Source organism: Neofelis nebulosa, chromosome 9, assembly GCF_028018385.1.
Source record: "Neofelis nebulosa isolate mNeoNeb1 chromosome 9, mNeoNeb1.pri, whole genome shotgun sequence".
Taxonomy (NCBI): Eukaryota; Metazoa; Chordata; class Mammalia; order Carnivora; family Felidae; genus Neofelis; species Neofelis nebulosa.
Window position 1 is genome coordinate 45,556,961 of NC_080790.1, and position 24,726 is coordinate 45,581,686.

Here is a 24,726-nt window from a genome sequence, read left to right on the forward strand (position 1 = left end):
CTCAATATCCAGTAACCACTTGGTATGCCAAGATTGATTATGCTTCTACATGAATAGCTGGTAATAAAAGAACTTGCTCTTAGCATGCAAAGGTGCAATTCATTTTCATGTTATAGAATAATATGTCATGAATGGTAAACTGTAAATCCATTTTGAGAATTTACCCCTTGTATGCCTCCCATGATAAAGGTTTTGGACTTAACCCGTTCCTGCCACCTGGCAATCAGTGTAGAACTACAGATTCTCACTTCCTTAAAACAATTCAACAAGCTCCCAGTGTTTAAATTAGATGACTATTCATACAGAGAAAGACAGATACCATATGTTTTCACTCTTAAGTGGATCCTGAGAAACTTAACAGAAGACCATGGGGGGAGGGAGAAAAAAAAGTTACAGAGAGGGAAGGAGGCAAACCATAAGAGCCTCTTAAAAACTGAGAATAAACTGAGGGTTGATGGGGTGTGGGAGGGAGGGGAAAGTGGGTGATGGGTATTGAGGGGGGGCACCTATTGAGATGAGCACTGGGTGTTGTATGGAAACCAATTTGGTAATAAATTTCATATTAAAAAATAAATAAATAAATTAGAGGACTATTCATTCAAAAAACCTCCAAATAAATGCTAAATGGCAAAAAAAAAAAAAAAAAAAAAAAACAAGCCCTCTAGGAAAAGGCAAACTATTGGGAATTCATTTGAAATAGAAAGTCTATCTAATTCTCTGAGTATGAATCCAAAAGGAAAAAAAATGGAATAAAATATCAAATGTTCTTGCCTTAATGATTATTGATTATTGCTCACAAGCATACAGAAAGCTAAACATTTATAAAACAGAAAAGCTGCCACCAGACGCACCAGAGCTAGCCCAGTTTGAGCTACTCTAATGTATAAATCATCAGATTTATGAGAGATGGTTACCTTATCCTTAAGAGAAATCCAGATGTGAAATCTAGGCAAGTTCGTTTTAGTTGTTGTCTATGTGATTCAATTTACATTGGAAGAACTCTGCTTTAGGGTTGGCTTGACAAAGAGGTGGAAACATGACCTTGTTAGTCTTAAGATTCTTTGTGTCTTCCCTCAGAATATTTATTGAGATTCCTTTCTGATTAAAAAGGCTTACAAGCTGAGATCTAGGCCCTTCCCTCCATGTGTGGAGCTTTCTGTAGAATATCATTTTTAGAGGAAACCATTCTGTGACCGCAAGGATTAGGCCAGTCAAACGGGGGATGTGACCCTGAGCCTTAATCCTACTCAGTTGCTAAACCAACCCAAGTTCACATATGTAACACAAACCCTTCTTGTGTAGGCCACTTTCACTTGAGTACTGTGTCATTTTCAGGCCAAGATCTTCACAAATATAACACTGGAAATTGTTTAGTAGTCTTCAGCCCTGGTGACCTGGCGTATCCACTATGATGAAAGTACCACACAAACAAAACCTGAATTTATAGAGTCTAAAAGAGCACCTTCCATTGATAAACACTTCTGAAGATGGCTAGATGTTAGAAAAATAAAAGAGAAAGAAATAAACAAAAGTTCCATTGACCATATGGCTTCAGTGGAAAGCTTTCTCAATGCAAATTTTCTAATATCAGAAATACTTATTCTTACACCTTTGCTTTCTCTATACCCTAAAAAAGAAACTATTATCATAAAAGTCTCCTCTTAGTAAGAAAGGCATCACACAAGGGCATACATTAGAGAACTCATTCACAGTAACCATGCCCCATACAACCCAGCCAGGTAAAATATACATCTTTCTAGACAAGAATTAGCTGCCTTTCATTTTTCCTTCTTAATGACTAGTTTTTAGTTAGAGCCCTCGTCATCTTTCAAGTTTCAAAGAAGAAAAAACATAAACTACTTTCATTTATAAATGTATCCTCTGCATGCTTTTTATTCCCACACATAACAAATCTTTACAAATTTTCCAAAACTTTTTATTACTTTTTTTCACTTACTCTTTACTAACAACTTTAATTTTTTTAATTGTTTCTCTCTGGTGTCCCCTAACAAGGCTAATATCTCAACCATCCCTCTTTCTTTCCCCACATTCATCTTTATTTCTTCTTCTCAAAGAGTTATTATTTGAAGTTGCTATCCAATTTCTTTTTTGATTCTGTTTCCTCCTCATCAAAAATGATCTTGAGGATGGTTTTCCACAGCTGAGGGTAACTGAAAATACAGAGTCATCTTATGTCCTTTTAAACTCAACATATTGCCAAACCTGCAATTTATCAGGAGCTTATTTTGTTAAAAATGCTAATGTTGGTATCTTCTCTGTTTGACCACATGATGCTATGGTGCAAAATGAGCCCTCCTATTTCTGATTACTGAATGCTGGCTTGTTCTAAATTGATTTTGCTCCCTAGAAATCTAAGAAATCTAATTACCAAATTGTATGGCATTCTAATTATGTCCCACAATCACAGAACTGAGAATCTGAAAGTCTTTATCTGAAGACAAATATACAACCTGTCCATCTCTGTCTCGGGAGAATGTCAGGTATGTATAGTCTATATTAGTAACAGACAAACAGAGTCCCTACAAATGAGATTCCTCATGTGAAATACATAGAGAATAAATCTGGAAGTGGAAAACTTAAACTACAGAATTCAATAATATGAGATTAAGTATGGAGCTGGCCACTCCACACATACTAGGAAATACCTACAACAGAGTTCACTTGTTTCTTAAGCAACCCACATTTATGGTCTCTTACATCTAGGGTGTTTTAATGAATCATTTTTCTTCAAATAGGAAAGAATTCAGGATAATATATGGGAAATATATTGTCACTTTATATTAAAAACCTGAGTAATAAAAAAACCCTGAGTAGTTTCCCAAAAGTCACAAATTTGTTAGCAGAGAGTGAAAACAAAGAACATCTGATGGATATGCCTCCTTCAGAGCACCTCTCTAGAACTTCCTGTGCACTGACCTGTGATGTCTCCAATTCATGGGCTATGTTTTATACTCTATCATCTTATCTATATGACTATGTTTTATAAAAAAATATATATATTTCCCATAAAAACTCACTGAATTCTAGTATCTCCCCATGGATGTTTATAGAACACATCAGATGGGACTTGTATTAGGAAGGGAAGCTTGTGCTTTAGGAAAGTGGGAGCAGTGCTGGTCATCAGGATCTGGATTGCAGTTAAGAACCCATCCCCACAGGTGGTGCTCTAAAATACAAGGAATTACAAGACATGTCTGTGGAGAGGAAAGGCAGATCATGGACCAAAGCCAACCTGGCCAAACATGAACCAACAGTAGAAAATAAGTGATCATAGAGACTTTCAAAAATAGAGTTAAAATTCAAATTCATCGTTCTTGCTTCAAGCATACATTATCTAAACTATTATTCCTGAACCATTATAAAATAAAACTTCTGCTCAAAAAAATGAGGCCCTTGAAAGCATCAAACAACACTAAAGAAAAGCTATCCCTAAAATCCTTTCCTTTGCTAAATCCAGAAAAAATCTACAACAAATAGAACAAACGTCCATCATCCTCAATTCAATACAACGCCTGTCCTTTCTTGGAAACATGCTCCCATGAAGGATAAAGTATGAAACCATTTAAATATGTATAACCCACCAAAATATTCTGAGATTTTTAATAATTGGGTGAAAATCATTTTTACCATGCTTGAATAAATCACCTAAAGGCATTTTTGTCTCATCTCTTTATAAAATTCCCCTTGGGGATGAAAATAAGCTTGAAAAGTTTCAGTCAACAGTATAAATTGAGAGTTCGTGTTAAATAAGCCATTGAAAAGTACAGTTTAGAATAAAATTACCATCTCAGCCATTACCACAGGGCTCCACAGTACATTTACAATAATAGCTATATTTTGTAATAACATCAAATTCAAGTAATTTATACATTGTTTTCATTTTTAAATGTAACTAACATGCTGTAGGAGATCCTAAAAAAAAATCCAGCATACTTCCTACTCTCACTTTCATTTTTCCAAGCCCAGATAATAATATAGCAGCAATTATCAATACTCTTGGGATGAAAAAACACAAAACTACTAGTGAAAAGATTAAGCAATAGATATGACACTCTCCTAAGCCCATTAATTTTTTAAAATATACTTTTAAAAAGGACAGTAAAACCTAATAAATAATTATAGTTGAGTTGCTCCAAAAACTGTATCTTAGCTCTGCTAAGCTTGGAGCCTTGAATCAGTCCAAAGCAAAAGAGTGAAGGAAGAGAGAAAGCGAGAGAAAGATTCTCATTAAGTGAGGAGGGCACTAAAAAAAAAAATTAAATAAAATAAGGAGTGCACTTACTGTGTCAGCGAAGAGATCATCGTTCTGATAATTTGTCGGAAATTTCCTGAATCACTATTACATGCCAGGCCAAAAAAATAATAACACAGAGAAAAGAATTGCTGGTCTTGTGGGTGATAAAGATAATACTTACAAGCATGCATGCGTACTGAAACCCCAGACACACACACATACACACATTTAAAACCAGGAATTATAACATTGTGGGATGAAACATAATGAGGGGAAATACAGGATGCTCTGAGACAGTGGAGACCAAGCCAGTTTTGTGGGTGTCAAAAAAACTGAAGAAAGCGGCATCTAGGATAAGAACTGAAAGATATGTAGGTGCTAGCCAGTCTAGCCAGTGTAAGTGACAAGAAAGAAAAGAGAATTTCCAAAGCATATGTAAAATGAGACACCACTGAGTTCTAGAGACAGAAAGCAGTTCTCTTTAGTTTGAGAAGAGAAATTGAAGCAGGAGTGACAAGAAAGGGAGCAAAAAGAAACACAAATGAGGAAAGGTCTTATAGAGGAATTTGTATTTAATTTAAAGTCAAGTGGTCAAAAATTGCTCTAAAAAAACAATATTGACAATCTCTGCTTATTCTTCCCTGCATTGCTGATATAATCACTTGAGATACTAAATTTGGCATTATCTAGAACTGACAAATTAGTAATGAAATCAATTCTTGTTTCAGAGCTGAAACAATAATCACAAGTAGCACGTCTCAAATGTAGCATGGGACATAGTTATGTTACACAATGATCTGTTGTTTAGCTGAACTTCAAATTTACCTGGGTGTCCTGAATTTTTATTAAATCTAGCAATCATGGTCAGGTGGCAGTCAAGGAAAGACTTATTTGCAGAGTCAACTAAGTGGCACAAGAGTGATGATGGCTATGTGTGGCACCAATCATCCAATGCCAGTTTGACTAATAGGAAGTTTGTAATGTTTTTGAGAAACTTTAATGAAGATCATTCTGCCCAAAATTATATTTAAAGCCCATAAATTCCTTTGAATGCTGGTAATTGAAAAAGATAGTTTAATCAAACACAGATCAAGCAAAATTATTTTTTTCAAATGTTTATTTATTTATTTATTTATTTGGGGGGGGGGGGTAGGGAGGAAGGGCAGAGAGAGAGAGAGACAGAGAGAGAGAGAGAGAATCCCAAGCAAGCTCCACATTCAGTGCACAACCAGAAATGGGACTCAATTTCCCAGCTATGAGATCATGACCTGAGCTGAAATCAAGAGTCAGATGTTTAACCAACTGAGCCACTCATGTGCCCCACAAAATTATTTTTCTAAAGAAAATATAGATTATTTATATGCAATGTTAAAAGACATTAATATTTTCTACATGTACATATACAAATATACATATGCAATGTATATGCTGTATATGTATACTATGCCTTTCATTATAAAGATGAAATACAGATTTCAACATATGAAAAACAAAACATTATTTCTTAGTTTGGTCACTATGTATCAAAAAATTGCCTGCACGCCAGGTGGCTAAGTCGGTTAAGCATCCAACTTCGGCGCAGGTCATGATCTCAGGGTCCATGAGTTCAAGCCTCTCATCGGGCTCCATGCTGACAACTCAGAGCCTGGAGCCTGCTTTGGATTCTGTGTGTGTCTCTCTCTCTGTCCCTCCCCCACTCACACTCTGCCTCTCTCTCTCTTTCTCAAAAATAAATAATAAGCATTAAAAAATTTTTAAAATGATACATACTCTTGACAAACTAATGCATATATTCATCCTTAAAATCCCATAACAATAATTGTTTTTGTCAACATCTTCCTTAAAAAACTACTGCAACAGGGGTGCCTAGGTGGCTCAGCTGGTTAAGCATCCAACTTTGGCTCAGGTCATGATCTCATGACCCCAAGCCCCTAAGTTTTCAAGTTCCAGATATTAAGGTCCATTGAAAATAAAATCTCGTGATGATAAGCCCTTCTGATTTTCAAAGCCAAATGTTATGCGGATTTGCTTTCTCAGTGTGGGTACCCCATGCCTGGGGTGCTCAGTGTGGTGTCTGCTCCTCTCCCTTCCCTGTGCTTCCAGTGCAGAGAGTGCAGTCCCTCCTATGGACAGTCTCATGGGTCAATTCATTCCCAATAGTCTCTGCCCCTCCTACTGTTTTTGATGTGCCCTCCTCTCTACATTTAGCTGTGGAAAGTCTGTTCTGCCAGTCTTTGGGACATTTTCTGGGTTATTTACACTGATGTGGGTGTTACCTACGTGTATCCATGGAATAAGATGAGTGTAGGATCCTTCCATCTTCCACAGAAGTCCTCTACCACTCACCATAGCTTGCATAGTCCAGTAAAAAGAAGATTTCTTCTGCTTGGCCATAGCAACCTTCCTAATTGCACCATCTTAAACAGGGAAATGATACAATCAAATTACACACTGTTTACAATGTGATTCTGATTGCTATTTAGAGAATGTATAGGAAGTGAGCAAAAGTGGGGTTGGTGGATTATTTAGGAAGTGACCCTGTTGGCATGGTGTGAAAGTACTTGGGTTTAGAACCAGAACTTCAGCAGCAGAGATGGAGAGAGGTGGGCAGATTGGAGAAAAGAGAGTCCAAGGAGAATTCTTAGGTTTGAGAAGAGGGCTGAGTGAAAAGATGTAGGCTGAAGGTACAAATTTGAGTGTTGCCAGCATATTGGTAATTCTTAAAGCCATAGGGATGGGTAGAATCACCTGGAGGAATACGCAGAAGAAAGGAAAGAGGACTCCTAATTCTAAGCCCTAAAACCCACAAACGATAGAGAAGGTAGAAGTAAGAGAAATAAGATAAAGCAAAGACTGAGAAGGCACAGCCATGAAGTCAATATCCTAAATACAGAAGGAGTCAGAGTTATGTCAGAATGAAAGAAAAACCACTGCTTAGACTTCTTATGACTTTTCCTGGCCTTTCTTCCTTCTTGATTATGTGAAAACTAAGCATATCTTTGTACTTTCAACAGAATGACAAGAAACAGAAAACAGGTATGTTGCCATGCCCCAATCCTTAATCTCAGATCTCTGAGAAGCTTTAATTACTTTGATAGTTGAGGGCTTCCTGAGTAAATGCAATTCTGTCACTTTGTAGGCCTTCTTATGCTTGGTGGAGTGGATTTTTTACTAGCCAGTTCAGATAAGGTTTCTATATTGTCCAAAGTAGTTACGAGCTAACCTCCCAGAATTTCTTGCTTGAAATTTTTGAATTAGTATGCATAAGATTTTAATTGTCCTGTTTCAAGCATATAAAAATCATTATTCTTTTCTGATATGAATTTTTAAATGTAGTTTTAAGTACAATTTTTCCCATTTAAAATAGTAGTTATTCACTGAAATGGAAAATGCAAGAGAAAAAATATTTTAGGGCTTGAGTTTATTGCCAAGCATAATAGAAGAAACAGATATTCCAAATTGGAGAATCCACATGCATTTAGCACTTAATAGGGAAAACAGGTATTTACTTTAACTTATTCATTTGAATGTTAAGGAATTTGTCTACATCATGTTTGCATTTCAGCAAATTTTTGGTTTGGGCAAGACATAGGTGATACAAACAAGAAAAGGGACTAAGTCCTGACAGTAAGAATATATTCAGTTCTCTTTGGCTTTCTTTTTTCCTCTTTTTTGTTTGCTTGTTTGTTTCAAGTTTTTATTTAAATTCTAGTTAGTTAAAATATAGTGTAACATTGGTTTCAGGAGTAGAATTTAGTGACTCATCACTTACATATAACATCCAGTGCTCATCACAAGTGCCCCCTTAATACCCAAAGAGCATTTACCCATCCCCCTTCACCTCCCCTCCAGCAACCCTCAGTTTGTTCTCTAGAGTTGAGAGTCTACTTTATGGTTTGCTTCTTTCTCTCTCTCTCTCTCTTTTTCCCTCTTCTGTTTGTTTTAATGTTGGGACTGTACCCATTCCCTACCTTCAATTTATTCCTTTACTCTCTTCCCATTTTACTCTACCAATTCTCTGTGGTTGATGTACTTGCAACCTGCCATTTCAGTATTTTCAGCCCTTGTTTTCCTGAGGAGCAACAGACTTAGTCCAATTCACCTTAGGACTTTTATTATGTGTTCTAAGTCTCTCTTTTTTCATCTATAAAATGGAGAAAATAGGGGTGCCTGGGTGGCTCAGTTGGTTGAGCATCCAACTTCAGCTCAGGTCATGATCTCACAGTTCGTGAGTTCAAGTCCCATGCCGGACCCTGTGCTGACATCTCAGAGCCCAGAGCCTGCTTCAGATTCTGTGTCTCCCTCTCTTTCTCTGCCTCTCCCCCATTTGTGCTCAGTCTCTCTCTCTCTCTCTCTCTCAAAAATAAATAAACATTAATTTTTTTAATGGAGAAAATAATACTGACTTTACCAAGTTGATTCACAAAGTAATGAAAACTCCTAGAAATATCTAAGGTAATATCACAGTAATAATAAACAAACATTAGGACTTTCCCTCCTTTTCTCCTTAGAGGTTCTAGATTATCTGTGGTTAGTTCTGTACTAATGGAGAAGAACTCCAACTAAAACCAGGGCAGTAAAAACTGTCCAAAGCAAAACCCAAACTCCAATTAAAGTAATTTAGAAAATTTAGTTCAACAGCTTGGACCACTCCTATGATCAGGCCTCAAAATGTTACATGTAAAAAAGAAACTAAGATTGGTTGAGCTTAATAAACTGTGAGGGAAAACCACCCAAACCCCCTTTTTCATGAAAAAAACACAGAAATTAATAAACTGAGGCAGCATGTACAGCACTCATAAGACGTTAAGACTTCTCTTTTATCCTCTACTAGATAAAATGTCTCTTATTAGGATTCATAAAATAATCACTGTGTTAATGTCAGAAATTATTGAAAGTAAATATTTTGATAGAAGAGAAGTTATGTCATTGATAATATAGTTAGCTTGTATTCTAAAACCATATATAGCATGCTAAACTTTTGTTGTCCTAGGCTAATGAGGAGGAAATAGAGGCAGAGGTTGTGTATTAACTGTGAGTATACTTATGCTAAACAAAAGAGAAATGATGCCACAACGCACTCAGTGGTTGTGATTTGCAGTAGTTGGTTCTAAAGGTAGAGGAAATAGAAATTAAAAAATATATGGAAACAAACGAAAATGAAAATACAACAATCCAAACGCTTTGGGACGCAGCGAAGGCAGTCCTGAGAGGAAAATACATTGCAATCCAGGCCTATCTCAAGAAACAAGAAAAATCCCAAATACAAAATCTAACAGCACACCTAAAGGAAATAGAAGCAGAACAGCAAAGGCAGCCTAAACCCAGCAGAAGAAGAGAAATAATAAAGATCAGAGCAGAAATAAACAATATAGAATCTAAAAAAACTGTAGAGCAGATCAACGAAACCAAGAGTTGGTTTTTTGAAAAAATAAACAAAATTGACAAACCTCTAGCCAGGCTTCTCAAAAAGAAAAGGGAGGTGACCCAAATAGATAAAATCATGAATGAAAATGGAATTATTACGACCAATCCCTCAGAGATACAAACAATTATCAGGGAATACTATGAAAACCTATATGCCAACAAATTGGACAACCTGGAAGAAATGGACAAATTCCTAAACACCCACACTCTTCCAAAACTCAAACAGGAGGAAATAGAAAGCTTGAACAGACCCATAACCAGCGAAGAAATTGAATCAGTTATCAAAAGTCTCCCAACAAATAAGAGTCCAGGACCAGATGGCTTCCCAGGGGAGTTCTACCAGACGTTTAAAGCAGAGATGATACCTATCCTTCTCAAGCTATTCCAAGAAATAGAAAGGGAAGGAAAACTTCCAGACTCATTCTATGAAGCCAGTATTACTTTGATTCCTAAACCAGACAGAGACCCAGTAAAAAAAGAGAACTACAGGCCAATATCCCTGATGAATATGGATGCAAAAATTCTCAATAAGATACTAGCAAATCGAATTCAACAGCATATACAAAGAATTGTTCACCATGATCAAGTGGGATTCATTCCTGGGATGCAGGGCTGGTTCAACATTCGCAAATCAATCAACGTGCTACATCACATTAATAAAAGAAAAGACAAGAACCATATGATCCTGTCAATCGATGCAGAAAAGGCCTTTGACAAAATCCAGCACCCTTTCTTAATAAAAACCCTGGAGAAAGTCGGGATAGAAGGAACATACTTAAAGATCATAAAAGTCATTTATGAAAAGCCCACAGCTAACATCATCCTCAATGGGGAAAAACTGAGAGCTTTTTCCCTGAGATCAGGAACACGACAGGGATGCCCACTCTCACCACTGTTGTTTAACATAGTGTTGGAAGTTCTAGCATCAGAATCAGACAACAAAAGGAAATCAAAGGCATCCAAATTGGCAAAGATGAAGTCAAGCTTTCACTTTTTGCAGATGACATGATATTATACATGGAAAATCTGATAGACTCCACCAAAAGTCTGCTAGAACTGATACATGAATTCAGCAAAGTTGCAGGATACAAAATCAATGTACAGAAATCAGTTGCATTCTTATACACTAACAATGAAGCAACAGAAAGACAAATAAAGAAACTGATTCCATTCACAATTGCACCAAGAAGCATAAAATACCTAGGAATAAATCTAACCAAAGATGTAAAAGATCTGTATGCTGAACTATAGAAAGCTTATGAAGGTAATTGAAGAAGATTTAAAGAAATGGAAAGACATTCCCTGCTCATGGATTCGAAGAATAAATATTGTCAAAATGTCAATACTACCCAAAACTATCTACACATTCAATGCAATCCCAATCAAAATTGCACCAGCATTCTTCTTGAAACTAGAACAAGCAATTCTAAAATTCATATGGAACCACAAAAGGCCCCGAATAGCCAAAGTAATTTTGAAGAAGAAGACCAAAGCAGGAGGCATCACAATCCCAGACTTTAGCCTCCACTACAAAGCTGTAATCATCAAGACAGCATGGTATTGGCACAAAAACAGACACATAGACCAATGGAATAGAATAGAAACCCCAGAACTAGACCCACAAACGTATGGCCAACTCATCTTTGGCAAAGCAGGAAAGAACATCCAATGGAAAAAAGACAGTCTCTTTAACAAATGGTGCTGGGAGAACTGGACAGCAACATGCAGAAGGTTGAAACTAGACCACTTTCTGACACCATTCACAAAAATAAACTCAAAATGGATAAAGGACCCGAATGTAGGCCGGGAAACCATCAAAACCCTAGAGGAGAAAGCAGGAAAAGACCTCTCTGACCTCAGCCGTAGCAATCTCTTACTCGACACATCCCCAAAGGCAAGGGAATTAAAAGCAAAAATGAATTACTGGGACCTTATGAAGATAAAAAGCTTCTGCACAGCAAAGGAAACAACCAACAAAACTAAAAGGCAGCCAACGGAATGGGAAAAGATAATTTCAAATGACATATTGGACAAAGGGCTAGTATCCAAAATCTATAAAGAGCTCATCAAACTCCACACCCGAAAAACAAATAATCCAGTGAAGAAATGGGCAGAAAACATGAGTAGACACTTCTCTAAAGAAGACATCTGGATGGCCAACAGGCAGATGAAAAGATGCTCAACGTCGCTCCTCATCAGGGAAATACAAATCAAAACCACACTCAGATATCACCTCACGCCAGTCAGAGTCACCAAAATGAACAAGTCAGGAGACTATAGATGCTGGAGAGGATGTGGAGAAATGGGAACCCTCTTGCACTGTGGTGGGAAAGCAAATTGGTGCAGCCACTCTGGAAAACAGTGTGAAGGTTCCTCAAAAAATTAAAAATAGACCTACCCTATGACCCAGCAGTAGCACTGCTAGGAATTTACCCAAGGGATACAGGAGTACTGATGCATAGGGGCACTTGTACCCCAATGTTTATAGCAGCACTCTCAACAATAGCCAAATTATGGAAAGAGCCTAAATGTCCATCAACTGATGAATGGATAAAGAAATTGTGGTTTATATACAAAATGGAGTACTACGTGGCAATGAGAAAGAACGAAATATGGCCCTTTGTAGCAACGTGGATGGAACTGGAGAGTGTGATGCTAAGTGAAATAAGCCATACAGAGAAAGACAGATACCATATGTTTTCACTCTTAGGTGGAACCTGAAAAACTTAACAGAAACCCATGGGGGAGGGCAAGGAAAAAAAAAAAGAGGTTAGAGTGGGAGAGAGCCAAAGCATAAGAGACTGTTAAAAACTGAGAACAAACTGAGGGTTGATGGGGGGTGGGAGGGAGGGGAGGGTGGGTGATGGGTATTGAGGAGGGCACCTTTTGGGATGAGCACTGGGTGTTGTATGGAAACAAATTTGACAATAAATTTCATATACTGAAAAAAAAATAAAGGTAGAGGAAATCAACACATCACATGGTACATGGTAGTGAGTGTTTGCTAAACACAAAAGACCCAGAGCTAGTGCAGTCACATAATCGTTTACATCATACGTGATGACGTAACATCATCCATCAAATCAATGTTAGTTTCAATTTTTGGTTTTGTGCTTTTAGTACTTATTTTGTAATTTTCTTTATAAATAAACATATGTGCATACATAATTCCACATTTATGCTACTTTAAGTCCATTCTAGAGTTGGGAAAATTTTGTTTTCATTTTTTTGTTTAAAAGGGCTCCATACATTACTCAATTTCTAAAACATGGTCAACACAGCTGGCCATAAAACAAAAAGAGCATCATTCCCATCTGGTGGCAGACATCAAAATTTTGAACATAATCCCAAAACAGAAATTAATCTAATTCAAGACAATATACTAGTCAATTAAACTCCTATTTCACAAGTGGCAAACACAGTACTACCAAGAAATCCCCCATATCAGTTCAATACAAAGAATTATTTCCAATATAATAACAACTTTAGGTATATGCATCTACTGTAAAAAAAATGCAGCAATTTAAAAAAATTTTACTATTAGCGGGTGAAACAATAAAAATACTTCATTCCAATTAAATATTAATATGTGTGATAAGTAAATTCCTAAATTAAAACCTCATTATATATTTTCAAATCCTATTTTTAATATAAAATAAAGAGATTTTTAAATAAAAAGTTATGGTATTTTAGTTAGTTCATTCACCCACAGAAACTTCTATTGAAGATAGACAAACTAAAACATTTTTTCACACCAGAAAATTGGCATCCAAAACTTAAAAAGGGATTGGTATGGGGAACCTGGGTGGCTCAGTTGGTTAAGCATCTGATTCTTGGTTTCAGCTCAGGTCATATTCCATGGTTCATGAGTTCAAGCCCTGCAGCAGGCTCCATGCTGGGCTGGCAGTGCAGAGTCTGCTTGAGATTCTCTCTCTCTCTCTCTCTCTCTCTCTCTCTCTCTCTCTCTCTCCCTTTCTCTCTCTCTCTCTCTCTCTCTCTGATACCACCCCCCACCACCACTTGCTCTCTCTCTCTCTCAAAATAAATAATTTTTTAAAAAGGGATATGACAATTTAAAAATAAATATATTTTTTAAAAGGGTATGAAAGTTAAACACATTTAATTTAATTAATTTTAGCATATCGTTTACTCTGTATACAATTTGAACCCTTTGACAAAGATGACATAAACTATTTCTTGTAACATTGTGGTGTCACATTGAAAACCACCCAACCATGTTAATCTTTGAATCTCATGAATAAACCATGAATTAAGGTAGTTCTCAATAAAAGCTTAAGTTTCAGAAGTTACTTCATTTCGGAGTGTCAGTTTATTTCTGGAAAATTTTCAGTTTTAAACCCCCTGATTTTACATTTAAATCTCATGATTTCCTACTTTTAAATGCACCAAGGTAATTAACTATAGTTGTGAGTCACACAAAGATGATTCTTTTTATGAGGACTTAATATCAAAAGAAGCAGAAAACCAAATATTTTTTTAAATATAAAATTAAATTAAAAAATTTTTAAAAATATTTTTAAGTATGTTAAGTTCTAATTATTTTGCTTTTGAAACAATTAATTTTTGAGTACAATTTTAAAAGATGTAACTATAGAAGCCACTAGAGCCTAACCTAATAGAGGCCAATGATTAAAGAAAGTTCCTCTTCTTAGGAGGTTCCTTCCCCAGTATGCCAATTTGGAACAGCTCATTAAACAGCAATGGTATTTTTTCAGATGCTCATTGTTATTTAAGTTGCAGATTCATCTTTCTATAAGGAAATAAGGAACTAAATTCCAGAAAATTCCATTCTATTCTATTGTGATGGATTGAGTTGCATTAGTTTACTGAAGTTGAATTCCCATTAACTTCAGATGTTCCTGTTTTAGTAATCTTTGATTAAATTTAACACACCATTCTTCTCTAAATCTGCATTAAAATATTTTTCTAAAGAAAATATCTAAAAGTTAGAGAGGGAGGGAGCCAAACCATAAGAGACTCTTAAAAACTGAGAAGAAACTGAGGCTTGATCAGGGGTGGGAGGGAGAGGAAAGTGGGTGATGGGCATTGCACCTGTTGGGATGCACCTGTTGGGATGAGCACTGGGTGTTGTATGGAAACCAATTTGACAATAAATTTCATGTTAAAAAAAAGAAAAAGGAAATATCTAATGACTCCTTATTTTATACATAGTACCCATTTTCTAATAAGTGGAAAGCCATTATTAGCAGGTAATGAAGAATGCAGCATTAAGAGCAAACCTGTATCAGAATAATATCAGACACTTCATGAATCACTTTAATACACCATCTCATGTATCCTTTCAATAATTCTATGAGACACAAATTATTATTATCTATAATCTACACTTCATAACACATTAAGTAACTTATTCAAGTTATCATTGGGAACACTGTCCTTATAATCAGGCCCCCTTGACTCCAAACCTCTACTTCAATGGCATAAAAATAATAACAAATTTTTACATTAAATAACTATAAAATTAAAATGCATTTGATACAGGAAAAATAATCATCTTTTTAAGTTTTTCAAGTAAAAAGAGAATATTTTCCTGTTTTGATTTGTGGTTGTTTTGAACTGATGGAAACTCTATTTTTTTATATTCATCTTCTACCTAGCCACCTAACCCCATTCTCATATTAATTTTAAATACAATGATATCATAAAGAGAGGGTGTTATCTGTCCTATCCCTATGTTTACATGGTACATTCCTTTATTTTGAAAGTTTGGTCCTATTCCTATTTAGAATTTTTATTGGAAAAGTGTGCAAAATTCTATCAAATGTCTTTTTAGCATCTAATGATATAATTTATTGAGCTACTAAAATATATTTATTTAGTTCCTCATATTAGGCTATCATTATTTCTTTTTAATTTCCTATTTTGTTATATATATGCTGACATTTGAATATACTACTGGATGGTATGTACTTTTTTGGTTGTTGTTGTTGTTGTGTTTTTTTTTTTTGGTTGTTGTTGGGGGGTTGTTTTGTTTTTTTGTTTTTGTTTTTTGTTTTTTATGGGTTTTTTTTTGCATTTAACCTCAGAAATGATATAGAACCATCATTGTCCTTTTTTTTTTTTTAATATTTTTTAACGTTTATTTATTTTTGAGACAGAGAGACAGAGCATGAACAGGGGAGGGTCAGAGAGAGAGAGGGAGACACAGAATATGAAACAGGCTCCAGGCTCTGAGCTATCAGCACAGAGCCCGACGCGGGGCTCGAACTCACAGACCGCGAGATCATGACCTGAGCTGAAGTCGGCCGCTTAACCGACTGAGCCACCCAGGTGCCCCTCATTGTCCTTTTGTTAAAAAGAGTTATTTTAAAGTATTTTGAATTATTTAAAATAAAATTATGATTCTTCAAAAAGTGATTAAGGAGTTATCTTTTTCTATGGCTGAAATATTAGTTTAAATAATATTATGACTATCAGTTTTCTAAATGTCTAATAATATTTACCTTTGCATCCCTCTGTTCTGGTGCCTTTTTTGGGGGAGGGGAAAGAGTGAGCATGTGCACACTCATGAGAGAAAGGAGGGGAAGAGGAAGAGGGAGAGAGGACATCTTAAGCACTGCACTCGGTGCAGAACCCAACATGGGGATATCTCTCACAACCATGAGATCATGACCTGAGCAAAAAATCAAGAGTTGGACGCTTAATTGAATGAGACACCCATGTAACCCAGTTCTGGTGCTTTTTGATAACAGATCTTTAAATAGCTTTCCAATATGTATATGGCTTATTCTAGTTTCACCTTCTTTTGGATGTATTTTGGTAATTTAAGTTTTTCTAGGAATTTATTCCCATCCTCTATGTTTGCATGTTTCATCAGAGTAGAGTTGCATATAATAGTCTACTATACTTTTAAAATCTCTTGTTCTTGGAATTATTTATGCTTTCTCATTCATAATCCTATATGTTCTTTCTTTATATATTTTCCATAATTTGTGCCTTGAAGAATTTTTATTGTCCATTTCAAAGAAGGATCAAATTTTGAATTTATTTAACCCCATTAATGTTTGTATTCTATTTTAGTGATTCCGGTTTTCTTTGTTATTCTGTTCTCCTAGTTTCTTTTGATGTTCTTTTTCTAATTTCTTAAGATGAACAATTAGCTTATTTTTATTTTTTTCTTTAATAAAAATGCATTGAAAGCTAAAATTTTGTAGTAAGCACAGCTTTTATTGGGTGTGTAAATTTTGTTAGGAAGACATCACCTTTTTCATTAACTCTTATACAGTTTGCATTTCCCTTTGGTTCTAAGAGTTATCTAAGAGTGCTTCTTAATTTCTAATATATTATTTAGTTTTCTAATAAAATTGCCTAATAAAGTGCTTAAGTTTCCTAATAAAACTTAGTATCACATAATGTGGGCAATTAAAAATCTTTACTTTTTCTGAATTTATAAATAGTTTGGGCATCTTGTTCAAGTACTAAACTTTCTAAGGTGAATCCTTTTTTATTTGAAATTTCATGATTTCCATAATGTAAAACTTCTCCAAAAGGAACCTTGCCATTTCAACATTAAGATAAAATGCAGCCTCATTTATTTTTATTTATTTATTTTTACGTTTTTTAATTTATTTTTTCAATATATGAAGTTTATTGTCAAATTGGTTTCCATACAACACCCAGTGGTAATCCCAAAAGGTGCCCTCCTCAATACCCATCACCCACCCTCCTCTCCCTCCCACCCCCCATCAACCCTCAGTTTGTTCTCAGTTTCTAAGAGTCTCTTATGCTTCAGCCTCATTTATATTATGGTTGGAATGAGATAGTTTTGTTGGCTATTTTAAATAATAAATAGTAAATTCCTAATGTTATTTTTCTTTTATGACAGTGAATGAATTTTACTGAGAACCATTTAATTTCTGATATTTATTTCATTACTTATCTATCCCTCACAGAAAAACTGTAGGATAGTTATGGTCATACTGTTATTGAATACCGCTATGAACTTTATTCAGTCCATAAAGTTGTGTGTGTGTGTGTGTGTGTGTGTGTGTGTGTGTGTGAGAGAGAGAGAGAGAGAGAGAGAGAGACAAATAGGGCTTTGATTTTCTTTCTCAGTTCCATCTTTAAAAATAAATATATGTTAAGCAAGAAGTTTATTCCTAGTATTTTCTTATCTCTCTTTCTTATTCATATTTCCTTCAAAGGTCAACAATCATGTCAGTCCTATCATTAAAGGCTTTATTCTAGGGTAGGGAATGCTTAGTCCTGATAGCAAAGCTATAATGTTATATAGAGAAGTTTGTCTGAAAAGTCACATTTTGAAAAGAATCTCTCTCTCTTTTAAATCAGAATAGGAACACTGAAAAGAAAGATAATCCATTTAGATATCAGAAGACATTAAAGGGATGTTAAGACTTGTTACAGTGTTAAATCACTATGTGAATTTCAACTGAGTTTTAAGCATCCTCCTGTATTAAATTAACACATATGAATTAAAATTTAATAAGTATAAATATTAATAACCATCATATTCATAAATAATATAACAATATACATTAACATAATATGTTATATAATATATAATGTAATAATAAATATTTTTAATGCATTGCCTTTACCTGAAAGGATTTAGGTAACTGGACTGAAAGATAAGGAAAAGAATAATCTTTAACTGTAATCTTAGATATACTATTCTTTAGATAAGACAAGTACAACAGCAAAATATAAATACCAGAACATTGTAAGACGTAAAAGACAGTTTACGTGTAATATTTTGTTTCCGCATGCGAGCTTCATTCCTATGTTTTTCCTTGACTTATACAGTATTGGTTTATAGCTAATAGAAGCCTGAATATATAGTCATCAAAAAAAAAAAAAAACAGACAAATGGAAACTACGTTGAATCAACATTTACTTTATAACAGTCATTATGTTTTAATTATTGTGTTTCATTTAATCTGTATGATAAGGATTAAATATACTGATATATAATCTGAAGGTAAAATTCTGAGGCTAGGAAAAGGCAATCTCCTTTTTTTTTTTTTTTTTTTTTGTACGTTTATTTATTTATTTTGAGAGAGAGACAGAGAGAGCTAGTGCGGGAGGGGAGCAGAGAAGGGGAGAGAGAGAATCCCAAATTGACAGCACAGAGCTGATGCAAAGCTTGAACCCAGGAACTGTGAGATCATGACCTAAGCCAAAACCAAGACTCAGACACTTAACCTAACTGGCTGAGCCACCCAGGTGCCGTAAGGCAGTCTGCTTCTGAGTAGGCTTAAAACAACCCTCCTGATCCAAAATACCTCCTTAGCCAGTCTTTCTCAGCTTATCTATGATGAAAAGCTATATGTTTGTTATTCCAATACCTCATAAAGTAAAGCATTGTAAAATACAACAAAATGAATGATTCAAAAATTTAAAAGGATAAAAAATACAAGTCTAAACTGAATTATTAGATTAACACATATAAAATTATTCTGTAAAATGGTTATAAAAAGTCTAAAACACTTTCTATTTCTATACTTAATGCAGACCAGTAACAACTCATGCATAGGCCTTCGTCTACAGGCCATAATCTGACTGGCCAACATATTCCCAAATCTAAGATCCTATGAGCATTAAGTGTTTCTCGAAGAAATTGTGATAGAACTAACAAGAATCATGACCAAGTGAAAAGTGTGCATAAATCTAACGAAATGTTTCGACAATTACATACAAAGATGTCCTCTACCTAAACGACAGAACTTGTGACTGTGTTATCCTAAATAACAAAAGGGGCTTTGCGGATGTGATTAACTTAAAGATCTCAAGATGGAGAGACTATCTTGGAATATCTGGGTGGCCCTGATGTCATCACAAGGGTCCTCATTAAGGAGAAACAGGAGAGTTACAGTCTGAGGAGGAGGGGAGATGGTAAACACTGAAGTCAGAGAGAGAGAGAGAGAGAGATTTGGAGAAAGTACTATAGGAAGGAGAAAAGCACCACAACCAGGGAATGCAGGTGCACACAGGATGCTGACAAAGGGAAGGAATGTCCTCCTTAAGGAACACAGCCCTAACAATACCTTGGCTTTAGGAGTTCTGGCCTCTAGAACTAGAGAGTAATAAATGTGTGTTGTTTTAAACTCCTAAGGTTGTGGTAATTTGTTAGAAAGGCAATTGGAAACATACTGATTTTGGTCTGAGGAGTAGGGTGCTGCTATAAGAAATACCTAAGAAATGTGGAAGTGGCTTTCGAATGGATAATAGGCAGAGGCTAGAAAAATTTAAAGAATTTTAATAGAAAAATCTAAGTTTTCCTTGAACAGACTCAGTAGAAACAGGGCTACCAAGGCCTTGCTCACAAGGACTCAGAAGGAATTGAGGTACATAGTGGAGAAAGCCTCTATTATCTGAGAGGATACCAAAATCATCATAAAAAGACTGTAGAAAGGCAGGTGCTAAAGGAGACGCTAGTGAGGGATCACAAAAAAAATAAAGAACATGGTCCTAGGAAATGGAAGAAAGAGTGACAGAAAGCTTGGATGAACTGTGTTCTACACTCATGCGGAAATCCAAATTTTACATGATGAAGATGGATATTTAGCTGAGGAGTTTTCCAGGGAGTGACCTGGTTTCTTCTCCCTGCTTATAGTAAAATGTGAGAAGAAAGAAAGAAATTGAGAAAATAACAGTTAAGCTAAAAGAAACCAGAACTTGAGGATTTGGAAAATTCTCAGCATATGTAGATTGCAAAAGTCATCGGAATTAGAAAACTCACTCTCAGGAAAGCATGATCTGGAGAGAAAGCCAGTTGTACATCTGGATAACCTTTGGCTTGTGCCTTGGAAGGACTGAAAGCTCAGAGTATTCAGTCATACAGAGTGCTCTTTGAAGAGTTTAGGCATGTGACTGCTGGATCTCCAGCCATTTCAGCAGAGGCCAAAAATGAGATGGGATTATCTGGGAATTTTCTGTGAAGTAGCCTGTTTTCTAACAGAGTGAACCCCAGAGACATACAGGGGAGAACTACACATTTCTTAAGAATGTTATATCCAGTGTTTCTACACTGCCAGTTTGGACTGAGAGTGACAAAAAGGATACAATTCAAAAGGGCTGTTGGACTCCCAAATGCTATAGACAGGAAATGTGCTGATAAAATATTCCGCTGAAAATATGTGCTACCCTTCATGAAAAAGGAACAGCAATTCTTAGGGTGTAGAGCCAGGCGCATAGGGCAAAGCCTCAGGCCACAGAGGATTATTCCCAAGCTTTCAAAACTGAGGGAATTTGCTCAGCTGGATCTCTAAATTGCTTGAGATTGATAACCATTTTTTCCCCCTTCCACTTTCTCCCTTTTCAAATGGGAACATCTGTAACTATTTTCTTATGTCTGTGCCACCAATGCATTTCGGGAGCATATATTTTGTTTTCTAGTTTTACAGGTAACAGATGGAGAGGAATTTTGTTCAGGAACGGATTTTAACCAGAACCTTACCGAAACCTACTTTAGATGATTGAGATGACGAGATTTGTAATTTTTAAACTGATGAAATTTTGATGAGATTTTGGACTTGAGAAGATTCTATAATAGGTTGAGATGTTTGGGGAATATGAGGATATGGTGTTTTCCATGTGGGAAGGATGTGAATTTTTGGTAGGGGGGTGGGCACAGGGCAGAATATGCTGAGCTGAATAATGATTCCCAAAGATGTCCATGTCCTACTTCCTGGAAACTGTGAATATGTTATCTTAAATGGCTGTGATTTGGTTAAGAATCTTGAGATGAGATTGTTCTGGACTATTTGAGTGGGCCCAGTATAATCACAAGGGTCCTTATAAGAGGAAAATATGAGGAGATGTGAGGACAGGGAGCAGAGTTCAGAGTCAGAGAGAGATTTAAAGATGCTACGTTGCTGGCTTTGAATACGAAGAAGGCATCAAAGAAGGCAAGTGGACTTCAGAAGATGGAAGAATCAAAGACATGGACTTTCTGCCAGAACCCCCAGAAGGAATGCAGTTCCACCAACACCTTGACTTTAGGATTTCTGACCTCCAGAACCTAGGTAATAAATTTATGATGCTTTAAGACTCCAAGCTTGTGGTACTCTGTTATAGTAGTTAAAGGAAACCAGTATGAAGGGCCTCCACTTAACTTGGTATACCTCCCTAAAAATATACCATAAAAACCTTGAATTTTCACATTCCATGAATTTCTGAGTTTAACATAGTAGATTATATGCTTCATCAGGTACTAAAAGCTAACTTTTAAAACTTAAATCCTGAGGATATTTTTTTTTCTGTTGACAGTCATCTTGTGGAAATGTGGTGAATGTGACAACAGAAAAAATGGAACATTTCAACTTTCCAACATGATAAATTCTCCAACGTAAACTAAAGAAAAAGTAATACACTTTGCTCTTAAATATTAACAGTTCTTCCCAACTGTTCACTAGCATCTGAAAGTGAACTAGGGACAGTTTATTTAGACTTTGAATTCATGACTGCAAATGAGAGCCCCCTTCACCAAGGCCCCCTCTTTAATTATCTCATCAACCTAATTTCAAACATCATACAATGAGTTTGTTAAAAGGCACTTCAGAATGTTATTGGGCCATAAAGGTTCTGGCAGTAACGTGCATTCAGTAATCAGCATTATGGCATGATTTATTTGCTTAGAGATTTCTAAGGTTTTTGAAATGTTACCATATAATCACAATAGAAACATACACATGTAACAAAAGTATTTCAAACCATGCCTTACCTGTGTAACAAGTGGCTCCAAAAGCCTCTCCACTGTTAGTGTCCGGATTTCCAAACTTTTGGGGTCCCATTTTAAAATGATCGGTGAAGTTGCCGAAGTCATGCTCCCTACAGAAACACACATTACTGGTAAGAAATAATGATTACCGAAATAATCTGTTACCTTGGGGGTTCAAGATAAATAAATCACCAAAACTCAGAACATACTTGGAGGTTATATGTCTCGTTAAAACCTGTCAAATTAAAGATGGGGAAAGCAGAACTATGTGAGGCGGTGGTGTTGGAATCAGATTAAAACCTGAGAGCTCCTGATGACACCTGTGTACATTAGACAAACTTCTGGGATTCAACTTACACGGAAATATTTCACTCACTCAATATTTAGTACATGTATCGATCTGCTATGTGCTGGGAAAGAGTTGGACCTTGACTCCAAGTAGTTTACGGTTTCAAGGTAGAGACAGCCAAGGTAGGCAACACTTACATCTCAGCATGACCCAGGAATGCAGAGGGCTATGGAAAAACTGAGAAAAGACACCAAACGGGGGCTGGGAAACCAACAAAGATTTTCAGGAAGCACAGTAAATCTACCATGATCACAGATGAGGGATCTATTTCATAACAAATAGCTATTTTGTTTTCTTCACATCATAACTGGCCACTGAGGATATTATACTCCCTGTGGCAACTGAGTTTCATCCTCTTAAGTAGGAAAGATATTTTGCAAACTGAGTGATGACGGTTTTGAAAATTAGCTTGCTGCTATATACATACTCTCTGATTGCTCACTGCATTTACATTCTTGTCCCATAAAATTAGTGTCTGATAAGGTTATTTATTTCATTCTAAAGCAATCCTCTCCTACCTAAGAACCACTGATGGGCGGGTAGCATTCTCCCACATATCAAGCACAAAATATGGCCCTGGCCTCAACAGAATAAATTATACATTCTATCAGGGGTGTGTTTCTCAGTGAGAAATTGACTGCTCTTTGCTGAATATATTTCGACAACTAACCACTAGACAAGCAACCTTAGAATGTACAAACTAAATCTGAATCATTTGCTTTAATACCACTACAAATCACACTGTTCATAGCTATTCTCTTCTTTTGAATCAATGTCCCCACTCCATTCCCTCCTTATAAATCAATGTAGATGATTATTGCTATTAAAATTAACACGACAAAGAAAGTCTATCACAATAGGCACACACCTCTTCACTGCACTGCTACAGCAAATACACCCAACAAATGTGCTTTGGCGGGGGGGGAAAAAGGCAAAGATACAGTGTGCTGGTATTTTACCTCTCTCCAATTGCCATGTTTAAAAGAAAAAAACAAGTACAGCGATCCAACCATATAGGCAGATTTAGATTGGTATTCCTTCACAACAACAATAGTTGGCACAGATAAGCTGCCTGTCCTCCAAAAACCTAAAAACACTTTACACATTTACCATTCACACTACCAACTGACAAATGGTAGCTCTGACATGCATGGAATTCTGCTGTGGGGCCGCACACCTTCTTGTGCCATGGAAGGGTGAAGATGCCAGATGTCTTCTTCATGCACGTGATACCATTGTCCCCACTGAGGCCAGATCTACCTAAATGATCTTGGTCCGGTATTTATAACACAGTTTTTGCAAGTTCCCTGAAAGTGTTTTTCAAGCTCTGATGGAATAATGTGTAGCAAAATTATGTTGATGCACATGGAAGTCCTATAGGAAAGCCAGATAACTAGCAGTGAAGTCATTTTAACACAATGTGAAAGGTACTGGGTAAGACTGTGTAGAGAGTTGCCATTTGTTGCATGAACATGCTTGTGTGTACTGGTAGAGAAAGGAAAGCACATAAAATCTTCTACAGATAATCCAATTCAAAACTGTAAAGAAATGACATTCAATAAAAATGCTGAGATGAGAAACAAAAATGCTAGGATAATCACATCAGAGATACTAGCATGCATCAGGCAGAAATGGGAGACACCGAACAAAGACCTCAAGCCAACTGTAAGCCAAGAAGCAGAGTTAGAGCCTTGAGTCCTGAAGGTCACATAGCCCTTATAAACCTAAACATGAAAGGACAAGAGTTGCTGGGTAAATCACTTGACTTAATTCATTCCTGTGGAGATTAATCTTTTCAGTCACTTCTTGTGACACAGGTAAGATTCAATAGCAAAAGGCAAGGAAAGGTTATATGGTGTTAATTTGTTGAAGAGGAAAATCTAGTCATGGAAACTATAGATGGTGTTTTCCCAGCCACTAAGTTTTTTATATGGTTTCGACTAAAACTAGGAATTCTGCCTCTATTCTATGATA

The 24,726-nt window shown here is 36.0% G+C and overlaps 1 protein-coding gene across 5 annotated transcripts in view; it reads right to left on the bottom strand.

Annotated features, from left to right (window-relative positions):
- The window catches only part of CTNNA2 (catenin alpha 2), a 1,103,782-nt gene that overhangs the window by 939,464 nt on the left and 139,592 nt on the right, over positions 1-24,726 (bottom strand). For 4 of the 5 annotated variants that reach the window (XM_058683538.1, XM_058683541.1, XM_058683540.1 and 1 more), the window contains exon 2: positions 22,407-22,513. In XM_058683538.1, the coding sequence (XP_058539521.1) occupies positions 22,407-22,508 (102 nt within the window). In that variant the 5' untranslated portion in view covers positions 22,509-22,513. Of the gene's footprint in view, positions 1-4,303; positions 4,433-22,406; positions 22,514-24,726 lie in introns of those variants that run through there. The other variant, XM_058683543.1, reaches the window with a different exon arrangement.